The sequence below is a fragment of the Cyanistes caeruleus genome, chromosome 18, assembly GCF_971803275.1.
Source record: "Cyanistes caeruleus chromosome 18, bCyaCae1.hap1.1, whole genome shotgun sequence".
Classification (NCBI taxonomy): Eukaryota; Metazoa; Chordata; class Aves; order Passeriformes; family Paridae; genus Cyanistes; species Cyanistes caeruleus.
This window is the reverse complement of record NC_141718.1, coordinates 13,610,505-13,629,345: the sequence shown is the minus strand read 5'-3', so window position 1 is coordinate 13,629,345 and position 18,841 is coordinate 13,610,505. Positions and strand designations below refer to the sequence as shown.

At 51.4% G+C, this 18,841-nt stretch overlaps 1 protein-coding gene across 5 annotated transcripts in view; it reads right to left on the bottom strand.

Annotated features, from left to right (window-relative positions):
• Window positions 1–634: 634 nt before the first annotated feature.
• Window positions 635–18,841, bottom strand: part of POLE (DNA polymerase epsilon, catalytic subunit) — a 34,244-nt gene continuing 16,037 nt past the window's right edge. For 3 of the 5 annotated variants that reach the window (XM_023937804.2, XM_086855197.1, XM_086855198.1), the window contains exons 24-48: window positions 17,368–17,563; window positions 15,025–15,239; window positions 14,666–14,768; window positions 14,389–14,469; window positions 14,189–14,311; window positions 13,883–14,101; window positions 13,376–13,585; window positions 10,703–10,846; window positions 10,229–10,369; window positions 7,794–7,947; window positions 7,607–7,713; window positions 6,412–6,588; window positions 5,810–6,033; window positions 5,443–5,663; window positions 4,651–4,855; window positions 4,088–4,261; window positions 3,695–3,820; window positions 3,060–3,192; window positions 2,771–2,957; window positions 2,549–2,680; window positions 2,253–2,446; window positions 1,848–2,048; window positions 1,437–1,562; window positions 1,221–1,310; window positions 635–1,025 (exon numbers count right to left, since the gene is read on the bottom strand). In XM_023937804.2, coding sequence (XP_023793572.2) covers window positions 924–1,025; window positions 1,221–1,310; window positions 1,437–1,562; window positions 1,848–2,048; window positions 2,253–2,446; window positions 2,549–2,680; window positions 2,771–2,957; window positions 3,060–3,192; window positions 3,695–3,820; window positions 4,088–4,261; window positions 4,651–4,855; window positions 5,443–5,663; window positions 5,810–6,033; window positions 6,412–6,588; window positions 7,607–7,713; window positions 7,794–7,947; window positions 10,229–10,369; window positions 10,703–10,846; window positions 13,376–13,585; window positions 13,883–14,101; window positions 14,189–14,311; window positions 14,389–14,469; window positions 14,666–14,768; window positions 15,025–15,239; window positions 17,368–17,563 — 3,985 coding nt within the window. In that variant the 3' untranslated portion in view covers window positions 635–923. The remainder of the gene's footprint in view (window positions 1,026–1,220; window positions 1,311–1,436; window positions 1,563–1,847; window positions 2,049–2,252; window positions 2,447–2,548; window positions 2,681–2,770; window positions 2,958–3,059; window positions 3,193–3,694; window positions 3,821–4,087; window positions 4,262–4,650; window positions 4,856–5,442; window positions 5,664–5,809; window positions 6,034–6,411; window positions 6,589–7,606; window positions 7,714–7,793; window positions 7,948–10,228; window positions 10,370–10,702; window positions 10,847–13,375; window positions 13,586–13,882; window positions 14,102–14,188; window positions 14,312–14,388; window positions 14,470–14,665; window positions 14,769–15,024; window positions 15,240–17,367; window positions 17,564–18,841) is intronic. The other 2 variants (XR_002868314.2, XM_023937805.2) reach the window with 2 other exon arrangements.

Here is an 18,841-nt window from a genome sequence, read left to right as displayed (position 1 = left end):
GCTCCTGGTGCCATGCCCACAAGGATGCCATGGCTGCAGTGGTTCTGTGCCCATTGAGATGCTATGGCTGTGGTGGGCTCATGACCTTTGGAATACTGTGCCCTCACTTCTGAGGGATCTGCTGCCTCCATGAGGAGTGGCACACATAGAAGAGTATGATTTGTCCTACAGCCCACCTGCCACGACTGCCAGCCCCAGGCTGTCAATAAACCCTGCCTAGGGCTGCTCACTGCAGTGAAATGGAGGGACATGGGTGTCAGAGCTGGTGGCTGTGTCCCCATCCTCCAGCCCCACACTACCGCAGTGGGGATATATACAGCCTCCAGCCATGGGCTGCTGGTCCTGCTGCAGGGATGTGTATAGGGTCTCAGGCCCCCCACCTCACTGGACAGACCCACTAATACCTTAATGAGAGCTGACAAGTGCTTGGGCCAAGCCTGCCCAAGCACATTTGCACAGGGAAGTCAACCCACTGCAGTCAGGACCCAGGACCTACTGGCAGGTGTGGGCATTGTGGGCACTGCCTGCCTCAAGCTGGCAGGGCTGGGCTGGGCTGAGGGTGGGATGAAGCCAGTGGTACCACAGCCACTGACCCACAGCCCCTGCTTCCTCCCTCCCTAAAAACTACACCTGCTTTCTACCACCCATTTATTTACAGAAACAGAAAATTAAAACACACGTGGGGTCAGCACAGACCTGTGGAGCCCACCTCCAGCTACTGGACAGCCCCAAGTCCCCCACCAGGCAGCTAGGGGAAAAGACAACCCAGTCCCAAGCATGGCTCCCCCTCCCTTCCCTCACTGCAGGAGGGGTGTGCAGTGTCTCTGTGGTCTGTCTCTTGGCCAAGGGGGTCCAGTACCACTCTCCACGGATATGAGAGCATTGAGTAGGCAGAAAGAGCAGCCCAGCCCTCACTGCTGGACCTAGAGGTTGGTGTGCAGCAGCCACTCAATGGTTTCCAGCAGGTAGGCCATGCCATAGTGCCGGGCGATGTTCTGGAAGACACTGACATGGTCCATGAAGGCCTGGGGAGAAAAGAACAGGGTGGGAAGAAGGCTGCCCAGGAACCTGGGCAGCCATGGGCTCTGATGGAGTGGCTGGGCAGGGCTTCCCAGAGGACAGCTTAACAGGTGCCAGGGCATGTGTAGTTAGAGCAGAGGAGGCACAGGGCACCTTAGGGCCCCTCACTGAGCTGCTGGGCTGGGGCTGTGTTGAAGTACCTGGGAGGAAATGGTGAGGGCGAAGTCTCCAGCACAGCTGCAGTACACAGGCATGTGTGTCTCCTTCACACCATGACACTTTTTGCACACCTGGAGGCCAAGGAGGTTTAGGTGAGTCAGAAGATGAGGCCAAGCTCCTCTGCCAGTGGCAAAGTGAATGTGTCCAGGGCTCAGACAACTACAGGAATGGGCAGAACTGGGGACCTCTGTGCTTACCAGGTCCTGAAGCACGAAAGCCATCAGCTTCTTCTGCAGGGCTTCCACCAGTGCTGTCTCAATGGCATCAGTATTGTACTGCACATGGCAATTGGGGCAGAGCCAGCCAGGCAGCACCAACCTGTCCTAGGAGCAAAGAGAAGGAGGTGAGCACCACAAGTCTCATGCACTGGGATTGTGGAACTTGTTTCTGGAGAGGACAGAACATAAGCCAAAGCTCAAGCACGCTCAGATCCATCACATGCAGTAGAAAAGATGAACAGAAAATTTGCTTTAGGTGAGGATGATCACGGGCAGCACACAGAGCTGCAAAACAAGGGGAAGATAAAGAGATAAAGTAGGTAAGATGATCAGCTGGCCTCCAGCACTGCTGTATTGGGGCCTCTATTATCCCTAGGAGAGAGACTGCACCTGGGAAAGGGTAGGGTCTTTGCACAGGTCCAGATCCCTGCAGAAGTTGCAGTTCCTGCAGATGACTTCAGGAAGCACATAGGAGCGGCAAGGGTCCCGAAACTGGGCTGCTTCTGAGAACTCTCCCACTTCAATAAGGCGCAGCAGGTCCCGGCGTAGTTTGTTCACCTGGTTGGTTATGTTTGCATCCAGGGAGAGGACCTGCAAGGATAAAAGCCAGGTGAGCCTAACAGCAGAAACTGTTCTCAGCAGGACAGCTCAGATCCTTGTGACACTCATATGGATTCAGGGAACAGTAAATTAGTTGTAGATCCCTCCTGGGAAAAGCTGCAGCAATGGACAAGGACCACAATTTCAGTTCAGACCCAATCCTTCAGCCAAGGGGCCTGACCCACCCCCACTGACCTTGCAAACATATTTGATGAACTCCAGAGCTGGGTTGTTGAGTGGAAGGTAGGAGCCAGGCAGGACTGGGAACATGTCTGAGGGCTCTGTGGCATTCTGGGAACCAGCCATCTTCTTCTGGATCTTCTGGGTGATGGTGAAGAAGCTTTGGGTAAGCTCATTGGCCACGTAATCTTGTGAGAAGGTGATCATGCCTAGAGGGGTGAAGCAGAGAGTGAACTGTTGACGGCACATCAGGCAAGCAAGGTGGGTAGCTCTCTGCCTGCAGCAGAGCTGCCCTGGCAGTTGACACTCACCAGACATGGCCCTCAGGTCCCCCGAAGTCTCCTGGGACACCTGGCTGGTGTTCCTCCTCTTGATGGGGGTACTCCCAGGGGTGTTACACCGCAGTTCCTCCTTCATGTTGTGGTACACAGCTACGATGTATGCTGGGAAGACATAGGCAAGGCTCCAGCTCCTACTCAGAGCTGGCACTGGGTGGGGGTACAATGACTTCAGCATCTCCCTGTACTGCTCACCTGATATGATCATCAAGAAGTAACTCTGGCAGGAGCCAGCCTGGGGCAGGAACTGCGCAATGTTCCAGCTGTTCTCCAGCAGCTCCTGCACATCTGGCTCCCCTTCCTCCTCCTCTTCTTCCCTTGCTTCCTCCTCTTCCTCGCTCTCCTCCTCCTCCTCCAATGCCTGCCTCTTGCTGGTGTCCTTCTGGGAGTCCCAGCAATGCCACAGCAGTCCCTCATGCCCAGCCAACACCTCCCTACTCTGCTCCCAAGGGACAAGGTGCTTCCCATCCTTCCCATCTCTTACCTCTCCATAGTGGATGCGAGAATCCACTTTTCCCTTGATACCTCCATAATTTGCTGGGTCCATCCAGAGCAAAAACTCCCAGCAGCGGGAGAATGAGATGGTCAAAGAATGGAAGATCTCCTTGGAATGGATGCTGGAGGGAAGAAATTGCAGTCAGTCCCTGTGTCGGCATCATCTCTTTTCCACGGGACACTGTGGGGAGGTGGTGCTGGCCAGGAGAGAGGGGTATCCCCTTTCCTACTGGACCCCTGCCAGGGATCCCAGGGGAAGTCATGCCCAAGGACACGTGGTTCTCTATTCTTGTATCAAGGTGCCTATACCACAGCTGGAATGTGGGCAGCCAGCCAGGGAACAAGCTGCTGGACGTCTCAGGCTCTCCTGGAGATCTCTTCACTCATTGAGTCCTATGAGTATTCTTGTAACACTGCCTATAGAGGACAGCTAGGTACAGATCAGAACTCCAGGCATGACAGCAGGAGAACTGGGAAGCCTTGTCCCTTCAGTAGCTTTGCCAAAAAAAAATAATAAATTCAGTTCTGCGGTGCATCAGAAGGCAAAGTCAGCATCCTCCTCCCTGGCCTTGAGCCCTACCCCAGCCCCACCACCCAGGAGCCTCATCTCCAGGTGCACCCCACCTGTTGATGATATACTCCATGTAGCTGATGGCATCCTCAATGCGCCGCTTCTTGGTGCACAGGATGATGCGGTTGAAGTTGGCATAGACCACAGAGGAGCCCAGACGTTTGAACTCGGCCACCAGCCTGCAGCAGGGCACAGGGTGGGGTCAGTGGATGGGAAAGCAATGCCCAAGGGGCAAATGTGACCCAAAGACGATGTGCTGATCCATCAGACTGCAGTCAACATGCAGCAACACTGGGCAAGGGAAGTCACACGAAGAGGATGGATGAGAGGTCCATCCTACTGCCCAACTTTCTAGAGAATCACTGTGGATGCCAGCATCCTGGTCACTAACATCACACCTCTCCATTCCCCATCCACCAGCCTGGCACACTTCAGACCTCACTTACTGCAGGAAAAGCTTCTTCATCATGTTGTGGAGTGTGCGGTGCAGTGCCGGGTCATAGAGCAGGGAGGAAGGAGAGTGAAGCCAGCGGTAAAAGTGAATGACCTGGTTGTCTGCATAGACGTTGTGGTACTGTGTAATCTCCTTCACCCAGCTCACCACCATGCTCTTCAGAATCCTGCCAGCAAGGAGAGACCAGCATCACCCCACCTGACACCAGCAACCCCTTCCCCCTCCCTTATGGACACATTAGAGGATTTAGAGTAGGAACTCCCTTGTTCAGCCCTCAGCACGAGACACGAGGTAAATATGTGCCTGTATAACCTGGTGGAGCATGAACAAAGGAGAAAGCAGTATCTGCTGAGGCACCAGGCAGCTCTGATGATTTTCCAGTGTGTTGGAGAAGATGCTTGCCATGCACTTGAGGCCTGGATATATACTTAGAGCATTCTACAAGCCCTACTGCTGGGGAAAGGCTAAAGCCAAGAGGGAATGAAGCAGGACCCTAAGGGTACCTGCCAGGATGGAGACCACCCACTCTACCTCCTGCTGTTTCTCAAGCCACACCTGAAAGTGTTGGAGCAGAGGGCAGTCTCATCATAGCTGGCTGGGATGTTGGCAGCTTGGTTCCCTGTCACCATGTCCTCCAAGGATGCCTGCTGAATCACATCGAAGCTAATGCTCATGCTGGAGCCTCCTTCCATGTCATTCACGTGGTGGGACTGCAACACTGTGTTCACAGCCAGGCTCTGGATGTCCAGCTCCAGACACACTAAGAGCAGATACATCTGTCAGCAGAGATGCAGGGAAAGGAGCAGGAACACCCTCCCTGCTGCTGCCAGAAGTGCTTTTCACAGGTACAAGGTGATCTGTAGGTGGTGCTGCACTCGGAGAGCAAATTCTTTCATAGGCATGATTGGACGTTCATAGGTGCTTTTTATGAAAGGAGTCTTTGGACCTACTGACCCTTTGGGGACCACCAGTTTTCCTGGAAGCTGCAACAGTGGACCTCAGAAGAACTCATTACACTCAAGCTGTCTATGAGACACCTGTCCCAGTGGCACCAGTGATGACCAAGTGAGTTGTCCTTGGGCAACACTGCAGGTAGTCTGCCAAGTGCTACTGTCCTTGGTCACTGGTAAAGAATCCCCATTTTGATGCCTGCACATGTTACAGGTGAACCTTCCCTGCTCCAGGACACGCCCCTAACATCCACCTGGCCCACATCAATGAAACCCAAAAGCTGCTAGTTGCAACTGTCACCACAGAGACTCTTGGGGGACTGCATCCACCCCTCTTGCAGGACTCACAGAGCAGGATACAGCTCCATTCAGTGCTATCACCTTCCTCCCTCTTCACCTGTGGAGTAGCAGCCAGGATTGTTGATCTCAACTGAGGCCCTCTCATCAAACTCCATGACCAGGCGGTTGTCATCGGCCTCTTTCCCCCCCAGGTCAGGTCGGGCCGTAGGGGACAGCCACAACAGGTGGTTGTGACGACGAAGGTGGCGTGAAAAGAATAGGTCAGAGCCAAAGGTGGAGATGTCATCAGGGAGGTTCCCAATGGGGATGTGGTAGTACCTGAGGCACAGAGACATCAGTGGTCATTGGTATGAGCATGGGTGCAGGGAAAACAGGGACCCTGACCATCCCCTCAAGGGATGAGGCAGCTCTTGTGGTCCCACTGAGGGCATGGCAGCCTCAGGGGACATGGCCGCCCTGGGTACCTGCTCATCTCAAAAGCCTGGGAGAGGCAGGTGTCCAGGTTGAGGTAGTGGCGAATCATGCGGCGGGCAGCATGGCGCTGCCAGTCCAGGACTGAGTAACTGATGTCATCTACCAGCCGGATGGGGACCAAGGGGAACTCCTCAATGATGGGGATCCCACTTGCCAGCTGTTTCAGGTCCCAGTTGGACTGCACAGCCAGCAACGTGGGGCCCCGGCGTTCATCCTGCACCAAGGAGAAAGGCACATGTCCTGGTCCACCTCTCACCTGCTCAGCAGGAAGCTGGTGGTGTCAGGTGCCCCATGCCCACAGCAGGTCCCCCAGTCCTGGGACAGCACACCCCAGCATTCCCAAAGCACCCACCCACCTCCAACACCACCAACTCTCCAGCTGAGTGTAGGGATGGAACAAGATCCTGAGGTGGCCTTGCCACCTTTCACTGCTGCAGGTAAGCCCCCGACAAGCAAAACAAGCATCCACTTCTTGATCTTGGGTCCAGCAGTTACATGCAGTGTTCTTGGAACTAGTGCACCAGTGCCTTCCACAGCATCCTTCCCTTAGTCCCCATGGTCTTACTGAAACCTTCCCCCCACCTTATCTCACCTTGTAGCCCAAGAGCAGCCGCTGGACACCTTTGTAGATGGCCTTAGGGTCAGTCTCAGCACGCACCTCAAAAGTGTGTTTGTCCAGGGGCAACAGCTCCTTGCCCACCTTCTCTAGCAGAGCCTCACGCTCCACCGAGAACAAGGTGGTGAGGTTTGGCATCTGGTTGCTGCGTACCTGGGTGCAAGAGGGACCAAGTCAGAGCAGGGGGATAGCAACCCTAGGATGTGCAGTGCCAGGGGCCCTGCCAAAACATGGCGGGGATGTGTGATGTATGGAGAAACCTCCTGCTGCCTGGCTCAACCAGGGAATGGTCCAGAGTGGAAGGGACCTTTAAAGGCTGTCTAGTCCAACCCCCTGCCATGGACAGGGACAATACATAATCTCAGAATTGTTTAGGTTGGAAAATATCTTTAAGATCAAGTCCAGCTGTTCACGCAACACTCCCAAGGCCATCACTAAACCATGTCTCCAAATGCCACATCACATCTTTTAAATCCCTCCAGGTATGGTGACTTCACCACTGTCCTAGGCAGCTGTGTCAGGGCTTGACAAGCCTCTTGGTGAAGTTTTTTTGAATATTCATCCTAAACCTCCCCTAGTGCAACCTGAGGTCAACTAGACCACATTGCTCCAGATCCCATCCAACCTGGCCTAGAACACTTCTGGGGATGGGGCAGCCACAGCTTTGCCAGCAAATCACCACTCTCACAGGGAACAATTTCCTCCCCATATCCCACCTCACCCTGCCCTCTGGCAGTGGGAAGCCTTTCCCCCTTGTTCTGTCACTCCATCCCTTGTCCAAAGGGCCTTTCCAGCTCTCTTTAGGCACTGGAAGGAGCTCTAAGGTCTCCCTAGAGACTTCTCTTCTCCAGGCTGAACCCCTCCAGGCTCTCCAAGCCTGTCTCCAAAGCAGAAGTGCTCCAGCCTTCATCAGAGCATCTCCGTGGCCTCCTCTGAATTTGCTTCAGTAGCTCCACGTCCTTCCTATCTTGCAAACCCCAGGGCTGGAGGCAGCTTTGCATGTGGGGACTCACTCAAGCAAGGCAGAGGGGCAGAATCCCTCCCTTCCCTGCTGCCTACACTGTGGAGATCAGTCCAGGACATGGGGGGTTTCTGGGCTGTCAGGGCACACGGCAAGGGCATGTCCAGCCATCAGCACCCTCAATTTCTCACTCTCCAGAGCCCTCCTTACCTTGTCCAGCACGAAGACAGCAGCCTTGCCCTGTGAGGGGATGAAGAGGCCCAGGAGTGCCTTGCTGCCCTTGGAGCTGTGGTACAGGTAGATGTGGCGAATGCTTCCTGGGGACACAGAGCACAGAGCATCAGTAGTGCCCACAGGTGCCAGGTGCCTCAGGAATCCCTCTTCCAGGATGCCTCACCTGGCTCCAGGTAAGTGAACTGGGCCAGTGAGCACATCTCCAGGTGCTCAATGTTGAAGGTTTCAGCCTCTCGCCCTGCCAGGTGTCGAACAAGCTGCCTGCTGACCATGCACACGCAGCCCAGGTGGATCAGGGCACGGAAGAGCAGTGGCACCTGGAATGGTGGGAAGAGATGTGATGGAACAACTGCTACTAAGCTCTTCTTGGGGGCTGCAGACCTAGAATAACCTAGATTAAAACCCACAGTTGGCACATATCTGAGGTACCTTGGCATGAATTTGGTATTATCAGCCTTGCTAAGGTATAGAACAGGTATCTCAAAATCCACATCTTCCTACCCAGATCCTACCATCAATGTATTTTGGAGGATGTGTGGAGCAATACACACAATCTTGCAAGCAAGCAACAACCAAAGCAGTCTTGCCGCTCTGCATCTTGTGGTTTGTCACTATGAGGCAGGGGTTCCATTTGAACGTCCAGATAATTGGCATCATAGGAGATTCACCACAGATCCATCCTGTTGTAGCTGTCAAATCCACTGCTGCAGGAGACTCCTGAATGGCTTGCTGAGGAAGCTGGTCCCAAACTAGTGAGAAGCAATAAACAATTCTTGCCTGACTGCTCTTCCCTTGTGCTAGTTTTAGTTGTAGAGGCCCCTCACATCTCTTTAGCAAGATAAAGCATTCCCATTTAAGTTCCATCCCTGAGGGCAAACTTTCCCTCTCTTGCATCCTTCTGTTACTCATTTTTCTATTATTCATCCTTCTGCTACTGCATTTTTTGGGATCATGACCAGAACTGCACTGCAGATGTTTAAAGATCAAGACAGATCTTTCTTTGCTCAGGTCAGTGTCCAGCTAGGTTCACTGTGTCTCTGAAGATGGGAACTCCACAACCCCTTGGGCAACCTGCTTAACAATATTTGCAGAAGTTTTTTTCTGAAATTTACACAGAATTTCCATGTTTTAGGTTGTGTCCACTGCCTCCCTTTCCTGGGCACCAGAGCAGAGCCTGGCTCCTCTTCTCCACTCTTCCTATCAAGCAGGTCCCCTGAGCTCTTCTGGGCTGCACAGTCCAACTCACTCAACCTCCCCATAGATGACAGATGCTGCTATCCCATGACTATTAAAATTCCTTCTTATCTTTGAAACTTCTCCATGCCCTTTGTTTTACTTCAGCTGCTCATTTTAATTTCACCTTAACTTCTTGATTTTCCTGTTCCCACTTATTAAACACTACTAGTGTGGAGAGGACTCAGGTTTTCCTAGAGGAAGGTCTGTAGATACACAGAATTTAGGTACATGCCAGTCACTTTAGATAAGTAATCTGAAGTAAATTTTTGCTGCTGCTTACTAAACCTCAGTACAGTTTGTTGGGCACCATTTTCAACTGCTGATGGCATATATGGTTCAACCTTTTACATCACCACAGGATTTCATAGCCTCCACATAATCATTAAGAGTTGCGCCTTGCCTTGAGAGACCTTTCTTCAAATTTTTCAAAAGGAGAAACTTAAGGCGAATACAAGTTTTCTTTAACTCTGTCCCACTGGAATGCTTCACAGGTTATACCAGTAACTTCAGTAACAAAAGTCTCCCAACTCTGTGATAAACTTTTTGCCCTTGCAGCCTCCTGCACCTCAGAAAGCATTTCATAGCCAGTGGTACCTCTGCTCACAGCAGAGCTTGTCCTACTCAGGACTTTTCATCCATAATAATCCTACAGTGCATTTCAGTATCAAATTCACCTGCCTTTATGCTTTCTTTAACTCCACTCTTACAATGGTGTGATCTATTCTGCCACTTCCATACAGGCAAGGTCTTTTCTCTACAACATCTTCTTTGTTAAATTCCTGTCATCAGCTTTTGATCTGCTGGACAAATCAGTATCCTCACTGGAAGCAAGCATCCCACCTGCATTTTCAGAAAGGTTCCTACCTTCATTTTCAGCACTGGCAAATTGAATTTTAGCCTCATTGCTTTCTACAGAATTTCATTTAGGTTGTTCTTACTCTTGCTGAATCTTCAAGTTATATGCTATTTTTTTCTAAAGCTTTTACAACCTTGTTTTAGAGGACATGGCACTCAGACACTCAGACCTATGTATCACTCTACATAGGTTGGGTTTTCCCCCAGCTTTACTCCAAATGCCACTTCTCTTTCCTGGTTCCAATACCAGCAGGCTGGCTCTGGATTAGTTTAGAAGAAGCCATCCGTTTCTTTCCCCAAAGTTTCCTAACTCCAAATAAACTGAAGTCCCTTCCCTGACATACTGTAACCCATGTGCTGATACTAAGCATTTCTGTCCATATGAGCATAACTCCCAGTTTCCTGGACAATGTCAAGGGCCTTGGATTTTTGGTGTCTCACCACTGGCATTTAGACTAAAAAGCTACTGCTCAGCAACCCTTAAAGATGAGCACCTGGAGGAGTTACCTGTGTCTCATACACTCCCTCGATGTCTGGAGCAGAGAGGTCTGCGTTGATTTCGTTGATGTGCTCTTGGTACATGTCTTCAGGAACAGAGTATTCGTACAAGTTGTAAACTAAGTTTGAGCGGGGCAAGATCCTGTTTACCTGGCAAGGTAAGGGACAGGATTATTGGGATACATCCCACCACATGGCAGCACCGCCAGGAGCGAGGCTCTGAGCCAGGCCAGCTTCTGGTGCTCTCTCCTAAGGAAATCAGTAGGTTATGGTCATGCATGTTACAAATTCCTGAAACAGAGAACTTGATTTCCAGGCAAACTGGGATTAGCAGAGGACTAAGGCCTGGATGAGAGATATCCATGGGGTAGGAGAATGAGGTGTTGCATGGCAGATGCTGGTAACTCCTGCTTACAGGGGAGGTAAAGTGCCTTATCTCAGTGCAAGCAGCTGTTTCCCCTTCCAGAAGGGGCAGGTGCTCACCTTCCTGTAGGCTGCTCCCTCCTCAGGCTTTGGGACACGCTGGTTGACATAGAAGACACGGGGGATGCTCAGCTTGATGCAGTGCAGGTCACTTCCTATCACCGCCCACAGCCGGAAGAGCCCAGGCTGGCTGGTCTCAGCAATCTGTAGGACACAAGGCACAAGGTCAGCATTAGCAGGAGATCCAACATGCCAGCAGTGCTTACATCTACACTGCAGAGCACTCTGGGGATCTACAGGGTCAACTGGTGGCTAAAAACAAAGCAGGGAGCTTAGAGAATCATCACTTTCAGTGCTGGAGTCTCTGTGTCCTGCTACTGTCCCAGAGTACCATAAAGAAAACTCTGCCACAGGCTGGCCAACCAGCTCCAGGGAATGTAATTCAAATCATTCTGAAATCCTGGACCTGCAGCTCCGAGACCTTTCTGGAGGATGAAGTGGGTGATAGGAGCGGGGTTTAGGTAGCTACACGTAAAAAAAGTTTGTAAAAACACCTTTGGATATTTGGATCAAACTTGGATGACACCACCCCACCATTTTATTTGTACACTGTCTGCTTCTAGGCCCCACTGGAATCCTGTGTCCAGTGCTGGGCTCCTCAACACAGGACATGGACATACTAAATTGAATGAAGGGCCACAAGGAGGAAGAAAGGATTGAAGTATCTTTCATATTCGGAAAGGCTGGTAGAACTGGGACTGTTCATCCCAGAGCAGATAAAGCTCATAGGGATCTCCTCCACAGGTATATACTCCAAGGGAAGTGTAGAGAGGACAGAACCTGACTCTTCCCAGTGATGCCCTGCTGGAATCCAAAACAAAAGCCTCTCTGAGCTCCTCAGAGAGAGAAAAGAATTAAAATATATAGAACCATAGATATAAAGTAAAAGTGTAAGTTTTAGTTTTAAGTAGATAAAAATATAGCTTAAGTGCCCTAAGAGTCTGTTAGCTAGTGAAAAACCTTATTACCCAGTTTGAAGTTCAGTGACAATACCATTCACAGATTCAACTTAGCCCTAAACATAATGAAGGCATTGTTTGCATTCTTGGATAAGAACAGACAGGATTAGTCACGTGGACAGAGGGAGCCCTATACGTGGGATTCAGGTGGCAGGAGCATTGCTTTCGCATGTTGGAGTTGAGTTTGGATTGGTGTAGAAAGTATTGTTTTAGAAGCATGTTTTTAGCTGATTGGATGATTTATGAATTTAATCCCCTCTATTGGGGACCAGAAAAACACATCCAAAGAACAGCAGCACCACCATCATCACCAACTGCTTTTGCAACGCAGGACAACACGCCGAGAAGCTGCTACCCAAAACATCAGGACCTTATACCAGACAGCTGCTGCTCAGAACTCAGGACTTTATGCCAAAGCTTTAGTAAGGACTGTAACTTTCTAAACTCTTTGCCTTTGAGACTGATGCTTTTATACAATAAATACCTTTCTAGCAACCATCAACTGCTCGTGTCTTTTTGAGACCTGGAAATATTCCTGGAATCCCCGTTGATGTGTCAGCAGTGTCCAGTGGCAGGACCAGACATCATAGGCACAAAACAGAATGCAGGACGGTCCCTCTGCATGTCAGAAACTTTTTCCCTGCAGTCCTGGGGTGACTTTATGATACTGGTATCCCCAATCGTCTGGTTTATGTTATATATTAAGTCCTGCACCTTTAAGACTGTCTTTGAAAGCAAGAGAGGGGAAAGAAGAAGCGCGCAGTGTGTTAAGGAAAACATCACTCCCACGCACCCCGCTCCTGGACTGTGTTGTCTGCAGCACGGACAGACAGCGGGACAGAGCTTCTCTCTGACTTTTAGTTAGTTTTAGCTAGCTGAGGCAGAGGAGTTTCCTGGACCTTTGTTTTTCAATTTTCTTGGATCTGTGCAAGCCTGCTCTGGACTGAACACCCAGCCAAACCCCGGGAGCTCACGCCTGTGGCCCACCGGGGCCTGGGCCTCGGCACTTTTCCAGCACTGGAGGGACTGATAAGAACCTGAGCGAGCCGAGCTGCACCACATGAAAAAAAGACTTTTCTTCCTAGACTTACCATCCCATCGAACAGCAAGAGGTTTTATTATTTAATATTACTCAATTTCTGTTAAATAAACAGCTTTTTCCACTTCTCTCCACGGAATTTTTTTTTTTTTTTTTTCCCTTTTCCCGGACCCGTTAGTGAAGAGGGGCATTTCCCTGTAGAGATCCCCATTTAGAGTTTTCCTTCCTGATTTGCCCTAAACTAGGACACCTGCAAAGGTGAACCTGGTCCAGGTTGCCTGCAGAAGGTGAACGCTCTCCATCCTTGGAGATATTCCAGGATGTAGTCCTGGGACCCCAGCTCTGGGTGGCCCTGACTGAGCAGGATATGGGAACAGAGCCTCAGCTGATGTTTCCGCAATTCTGTGACTGTGCAGTGCTGCCCACGGGCTGAACTACAGCTACCCCACCAGCAGATCTACCCATGTATCCAAGAGTCACCAAGAACGACCCTGTAGGCACCTGTTTCCATCTAGACATGTGTGAGTCTGAGGCTCAACAGCCTCTCCTGGGCTCCCCAGGGCTAACACTTACATGGGGTAGGTCAGAGTTCCTGAACTTCACCATTTCACCACAGAGTGTAAATGTGAGGCTGTGTGTCCCAGGCTGCTGTGTGGCAGGTCCCCTCCCCAATACCTGCACAACCTGCCAGGGCAAGTCCAGGATGCTGCGCGCTGTCCGGCGCAGGTAACTGCTCAGCCCTTTGGAAGGGGCATCGCGAACCACGCCTCCACCTGCCGCCACCCCACCATCCTCCAGCCGCCTCCTCTTCCGCCGCTCCTGCCGCTGCCGAGCCTGCAGCTCCCACTTCTTCTGGTGGAAGCGCAGCCAGACCAAATGCTCTTCCTAAGTGAGTTGACAATAAGCATAAAATCAGCAAAGGTTTCCCAGCCCCACAACATCACACCATACAGCCTAGCCTTCCAGCCCTCCCAGATCATGTTCCTGCTCCAACTGTGAAGACACCACCTCCCTTTTCTCTATCAGTGGTTGCTTTTCTGTCTCCTGATTGTATTTCCCCTTGTATCCCAGAGCCATGTGTGTGCAGAGTGTTTTGGAAACCCACAGTTTGCTCCTGGAAGCACCCAAGCTGCTTGGTTGGATCAGTCCTGGGGCATCCCCTGCACAATCTGCTTTACCTACCTTGGTGGTGCCAAAGGGTGGAGGTGGGCCCAGAATCTCCCGCCAGGACTGGGACAGCTCCAGGTCCTGGGACAGCTGCTGGCTTTCCTCTGCTGCAGGGATACGCTTCCGCTTATTTGTAATGGGAACCAGTGGCTGAGGGATCTTGACAGCCCCAAAATCCTCTATGTCACCCACCTGTGAGCTGGGTGTCCCCTCCACAGGCCGATTGGCAAGAACCTGAGAGAGTAAGGAGAGCAGAAGGATGGGGACTGCAAGAGAATAGCTCCACTGGCACTGCCAGCACCTTCCCCTCACCCTCTTTACCTGTTTTTTGCCTTCTGAAATGAAGAGCTCATTGATTTTTTTCTGTTTGTACACATCATTCTTCTCCAGGAGTTTCTTGTGAAGCCAGTCTGGGTGTCGGACCCGTGGAACTGGGTTCTTTACCTGCAGAGTAGCTCCAAATCACATCCAAGTCCCCCGTACAAATCCTTCCTCCTGTCCACCCCTCCACTGCCCTGTACCTGCTGCAGGGCTGCTGGAATGGTGATGATTTTCTGGATGGTGCTGCCCAATCTCTCAATGTAGTAGTCCCAGTCCAGGATCTGCGAAGAGACCAGAGCTTGGGCAGTGAAGAACGACAAGCAGAAGGGTCCCCAGACACAGGACAAAGCATTCCAGTAGCACCCCTACCCCAGCCCCCTGCTTTGTGAGCACAGGAAGCCACTGCCCAGGTTATGTCTCCAAAAGGACAAGCTCCTGTCCCAGATGCGGGGTCATCTATAGGGATGCCTCACTCACCGCACGGATGTTGAAGTCCTGCAGTGAGGGGCTCTTCAGCCATTTTCGGAGATAGTGCTTGCACACGCTGGGCTCAGCTTGGAAGATGGCAAGGGGGATGGCTCTGGGGGAGGCAGGGAATCAACGTCCTAGCAACCCACAATTTACTCTCCCAGCCTGTGGAGATTCTTCAGGCTTCTCCTGAACTCTTGTGAGGCCACTGGGCTACCGGTGCTATCCACTGCCATGCTCAAGGCCTGTGCCAGATTCAGGTGATCACCTAGCCATGTATTCCAGCTCCCTCCCTTCCTGCTACCTGCCCATCCCTTCTTGGTTTCTCCCACACTGCCAGAAGCACTGGCCCCTCCAAGTGGGGTTACCTCTCAGTGACCGGAGACCCTTCTGGTTTCTTGGAAATGATGAAGCGACAGCTCAGCCCTGCATCCTTCACCATCTGGTCCCCCAAAAACTCTGCCAGGCGCTTAGCAGTGCTGATGGAGGTGGACTTCTGCTCCCCGTAGTCCTCCAGTTTGCGTGACATAGATCGGTTCTCTGAGATGAGCTCAAACAGCTCAGAATCAGGCATGTTGGCAGCCTGAAAGTTAGGGAAAAGCCCACAGTTAACAAGAATTAGTGATCAAACTTTCCTGTTGTCAGGAACAGAGAGCACCACAAACAGCTGATATGTCTCTTTACAGGGAGCCTGGGAATTGCTTCCTGGCACATCTGCCAGTGGGATCTATAGAAAAAAGGGTGCGTGGGTTTCAGGCCGGCACCAGTTTGTGCCATGGCTGAGCTGCAGCAGCACAGCTTTGTGTTGTGCATGCAAAGTTAGGCTCACCAAGAATTTGTTGTAAAACAGCATCACAAAACAAAGGGCTGTACAGGACCAGAACTAAACATGTTTTGTCTCAAACATTCTGAGTATTGCTACAGGAAAGGTGGAGGGTCCCATGGAGGCGTGGCCGTGCTTTGCCACCAAGCCGAATCCCTGCCATGCCCTAAGACTCATGCTCAGTCCTTTCTCTAACACACATCCAGGAGGGCTAGCTGTGCATGAAAGGAAGCAAATAGATTCCCCCATCCCCTCTTTTCTTTTCCTCCTCTCCTTCTCTTCCACTTTCTTTGTCTCATTGTTTGCACCAGCTCTGAACCATCCGTGTAGTATGACCAAAGCAAGACCAACACAGATCTAAGGACTAGTGATATTCTTTGTTTTCTTCCCTTGCTTTGCCTAAGCAAAGAAGGGCTGTCATATTCTACTTCATACTTTGTATTGAACCCTGTTGTGGGAGTGGAGAGCTTGTGTAAAGTTGTGTTGTGGCTTGCTTGCCAGGACCTTTGAGTAGTGGTGTTGTGGCTCATGTGCCAGCACCTTTGTGTGATGGTGCACTGCAGCTTGGTAGCAAGTACCTTTGAATATTGGTGGTCTATTGCGACTTGTGAGCCAGTGCCTCTTGAGGTGCATGTGGTGGGAGCTGAGAACTTACTGAAGTGTTCTGTACAAAATTAAGGGCTCTTCCACTCTTGTGGAAGTCTCTTGTTGACTAACACCTTTTGAGTTTAAGCAGTGGGCTGGTTGCTGGAATTACAGTGACTGTACAATAAAACATAAAAGTTCCTGACACGTGACCGGTGTCTTTGTTCAATCTGATGAGAATTTATAATGAACAATCATGCCCCATGACCAGTAGGTCATGACAAGGACCCAGTTGGACTCTTGTTCCCTCCCACCCCCTTGTCTTGTAGAATCACAGAGTCATTCGGATTGAAAAGCCCTCTAATATCAAGTCAAACCACTCCCCCAGCAGTGCTGAAGCCACCACCAAACCATGTACCCAAGTGTCACATCCACACAGCTTTTAAATTCCTCCAGGGATAGGGACTCCACCACTGCCATGGGCAGCCTGTGCCAGAGCTGGGCAATCCTTTTGGAGATGCAATTTTCTCTATTACTCAACCTAAACCTCCCCTGCTGCAATTTGAGGTCCTTTCTACTAATCCTGTCACTTGCTCCCTGGGAGAAGTGCCCTACTCCCACCTGGTTCCCCCCTATTGTCAGGGAGTTGTAGAGTAAGAATGGTCCCCCTGAACCTCCTTTCTCCAGGTTGAGCTGCTCCTCATCAGACTTGCACTCCAGCCACTTCCCCAGCTCTTTTCCCTTCTCTGGACATGCTCCAGCCCCTCAATGTCTTTCTTGTCATGAGGTGACAAAAACTGACCCTAGGTTTCAAGGTGCATCACCAGTGTCCAGCACAGGAGAATGGTCACTGCCCTGGTACTGTTGGCCATGCTGTGGCTGGCACAGGCCAGGTGCCATTGCCCTTCTTGTCTACCTGGGCATGTGTTTAGCACTGTTGATCAGCATCCCCAGATCCTTTCCTGTCAGGCGCCTTTCCAGACCCTCTGTCCCCAGCATGGATCATTCTATGTGGCTGTTGTGACCCCTGTGCAGGACCTGGCACATGACCTTGTTGAACCTCACACCACTGGCTTTGGCTCATGGATCCAGCCTGTCCGATCCCTCTGCAGGGCTTCCTGCCTTCCAGTAAACCCACTCCCACCCAGCTCAGAGTCATCTGTGAAGCAACTGAGGGTGGAAGAGGTACAAGGGACCACTGACTCTGTGCAAGTGAAGTCCACCTTTCCCACAGTGCCTGACCAGCTCAGACACTCCTTCCCATGTTCCACCTTGGACCGCAGATTTGTTGAGCTGTGCCTACCTTGCTGTAGAGCACATCCAGCCAGTAATCAGCCACCTTGGCCACAGAAGCGTAGACCTCCTCCAAGGTGCTGCCTTTTAGAAAGGCTTCAAACACAGATGACTGGAATATCTTCACCAGCTGCAGTTCTCCCCGGCGTTTCACCTCAAACCCCTTCAGCTCAGCCAGGGACCCATCCTCGTTGAACACCGCATACCTAGGACAGAGTGTGAATAAACCTGGCCTACACCAAGGGATGTGTCCCCCAGGGTGCCCCTGGTGTGCCTCCTGCCAGAGTACTTCTCCCTATGCCTTTGTGCCACTATCCAGTACGTTCAAAGGAGCCACAGCAGCAGCTGGATAATCTCAAGTATCAACAGCTTCTCTAGCAACCATTTTACCTTGGTCTGGAAAAGGACATCAACTCTTGCCCCAGCTCATCCACACTGACTCATCGAACTACAGCAAAAGGGACCTCAAAGATTATCCAGCCCCATGCCCCTGCCATGGGCAGGGACACCTTCCACTAGACCAGCTTGTCCCAAGCCCTGTCCAGCCTGGCCTAGACACCTTTGGGGCAGCCACAGCTTCTCTGGGTAACCTGTGCGGGAGGTCTCACCACCCTCACAGCCAAGAATTCCTTCCCACTATCTCATCTAATCCTGCCCTCTGGCAGTGGGAAGCCATTCCCTGTGTCCTGGTCCCTCCATCCCTTGTCCAGAGTCCCCTTCCAACTCTCCTGGAGCCCCTTTAGGCCCTGAGAGAGACTCTGAGGTCTCCCTGCAGCCTTCTCTTCTCTAGGTAAACACCCAAATACCTCCAGCTCTCCCAGCCTGGCTCCAGAGCAGAGGGGCTCCAGCCCTTGGAGCATCTCCATGGCCTCCTCTGGACTCAATCCAGCAGCTCCATGTTTTTTCATGCTGAGCATGCCAAAACTTGATGCAGCATTGAGGGTGAGGAGTGACCTTAATTGGTGAAGGATGACCTTAACTGTGTGTAAGAAAGGGCGGGAGAGGAGAGCCCAAGAGGGGAAATGAAGATATTAGGAAGAGATTTAGAAAGAAGAAAACTGTCAACTTCAATGCTGGCAGAGTGGTTGACAGGAAACTGGGTGCAGCCATGACACACCTAAGGGAACATTCCTCCCTCTTGCCTTTTCTCTTGCATTGTTTTGCCTTTCACAGCCCCGAAAACTATCTGTATGTCTCAAAAAAACCCCAAACCACCACTGTAGGAATGATCAGTGAGGAGAGGGGATACTAAAACCTGCTTGGCCAACCCTTCTCCACCTGCCTACATTCCCATCAGCACAGCCTTTCCTTCCTCCACTGACCATGGTGCCTGCAGCCACCTCCAGGCTTGGAGAGTGACCAGGAAATAAATGCTCTAAGATCCCTAAACTGTAGGAATCCAGAGGCCCTGAGGGGAGTCCTACAAGCACAGCCTACTCAGAGCTGAGCAACACTGACTCCTGCAGAGGGGTAAGAATGCCTGG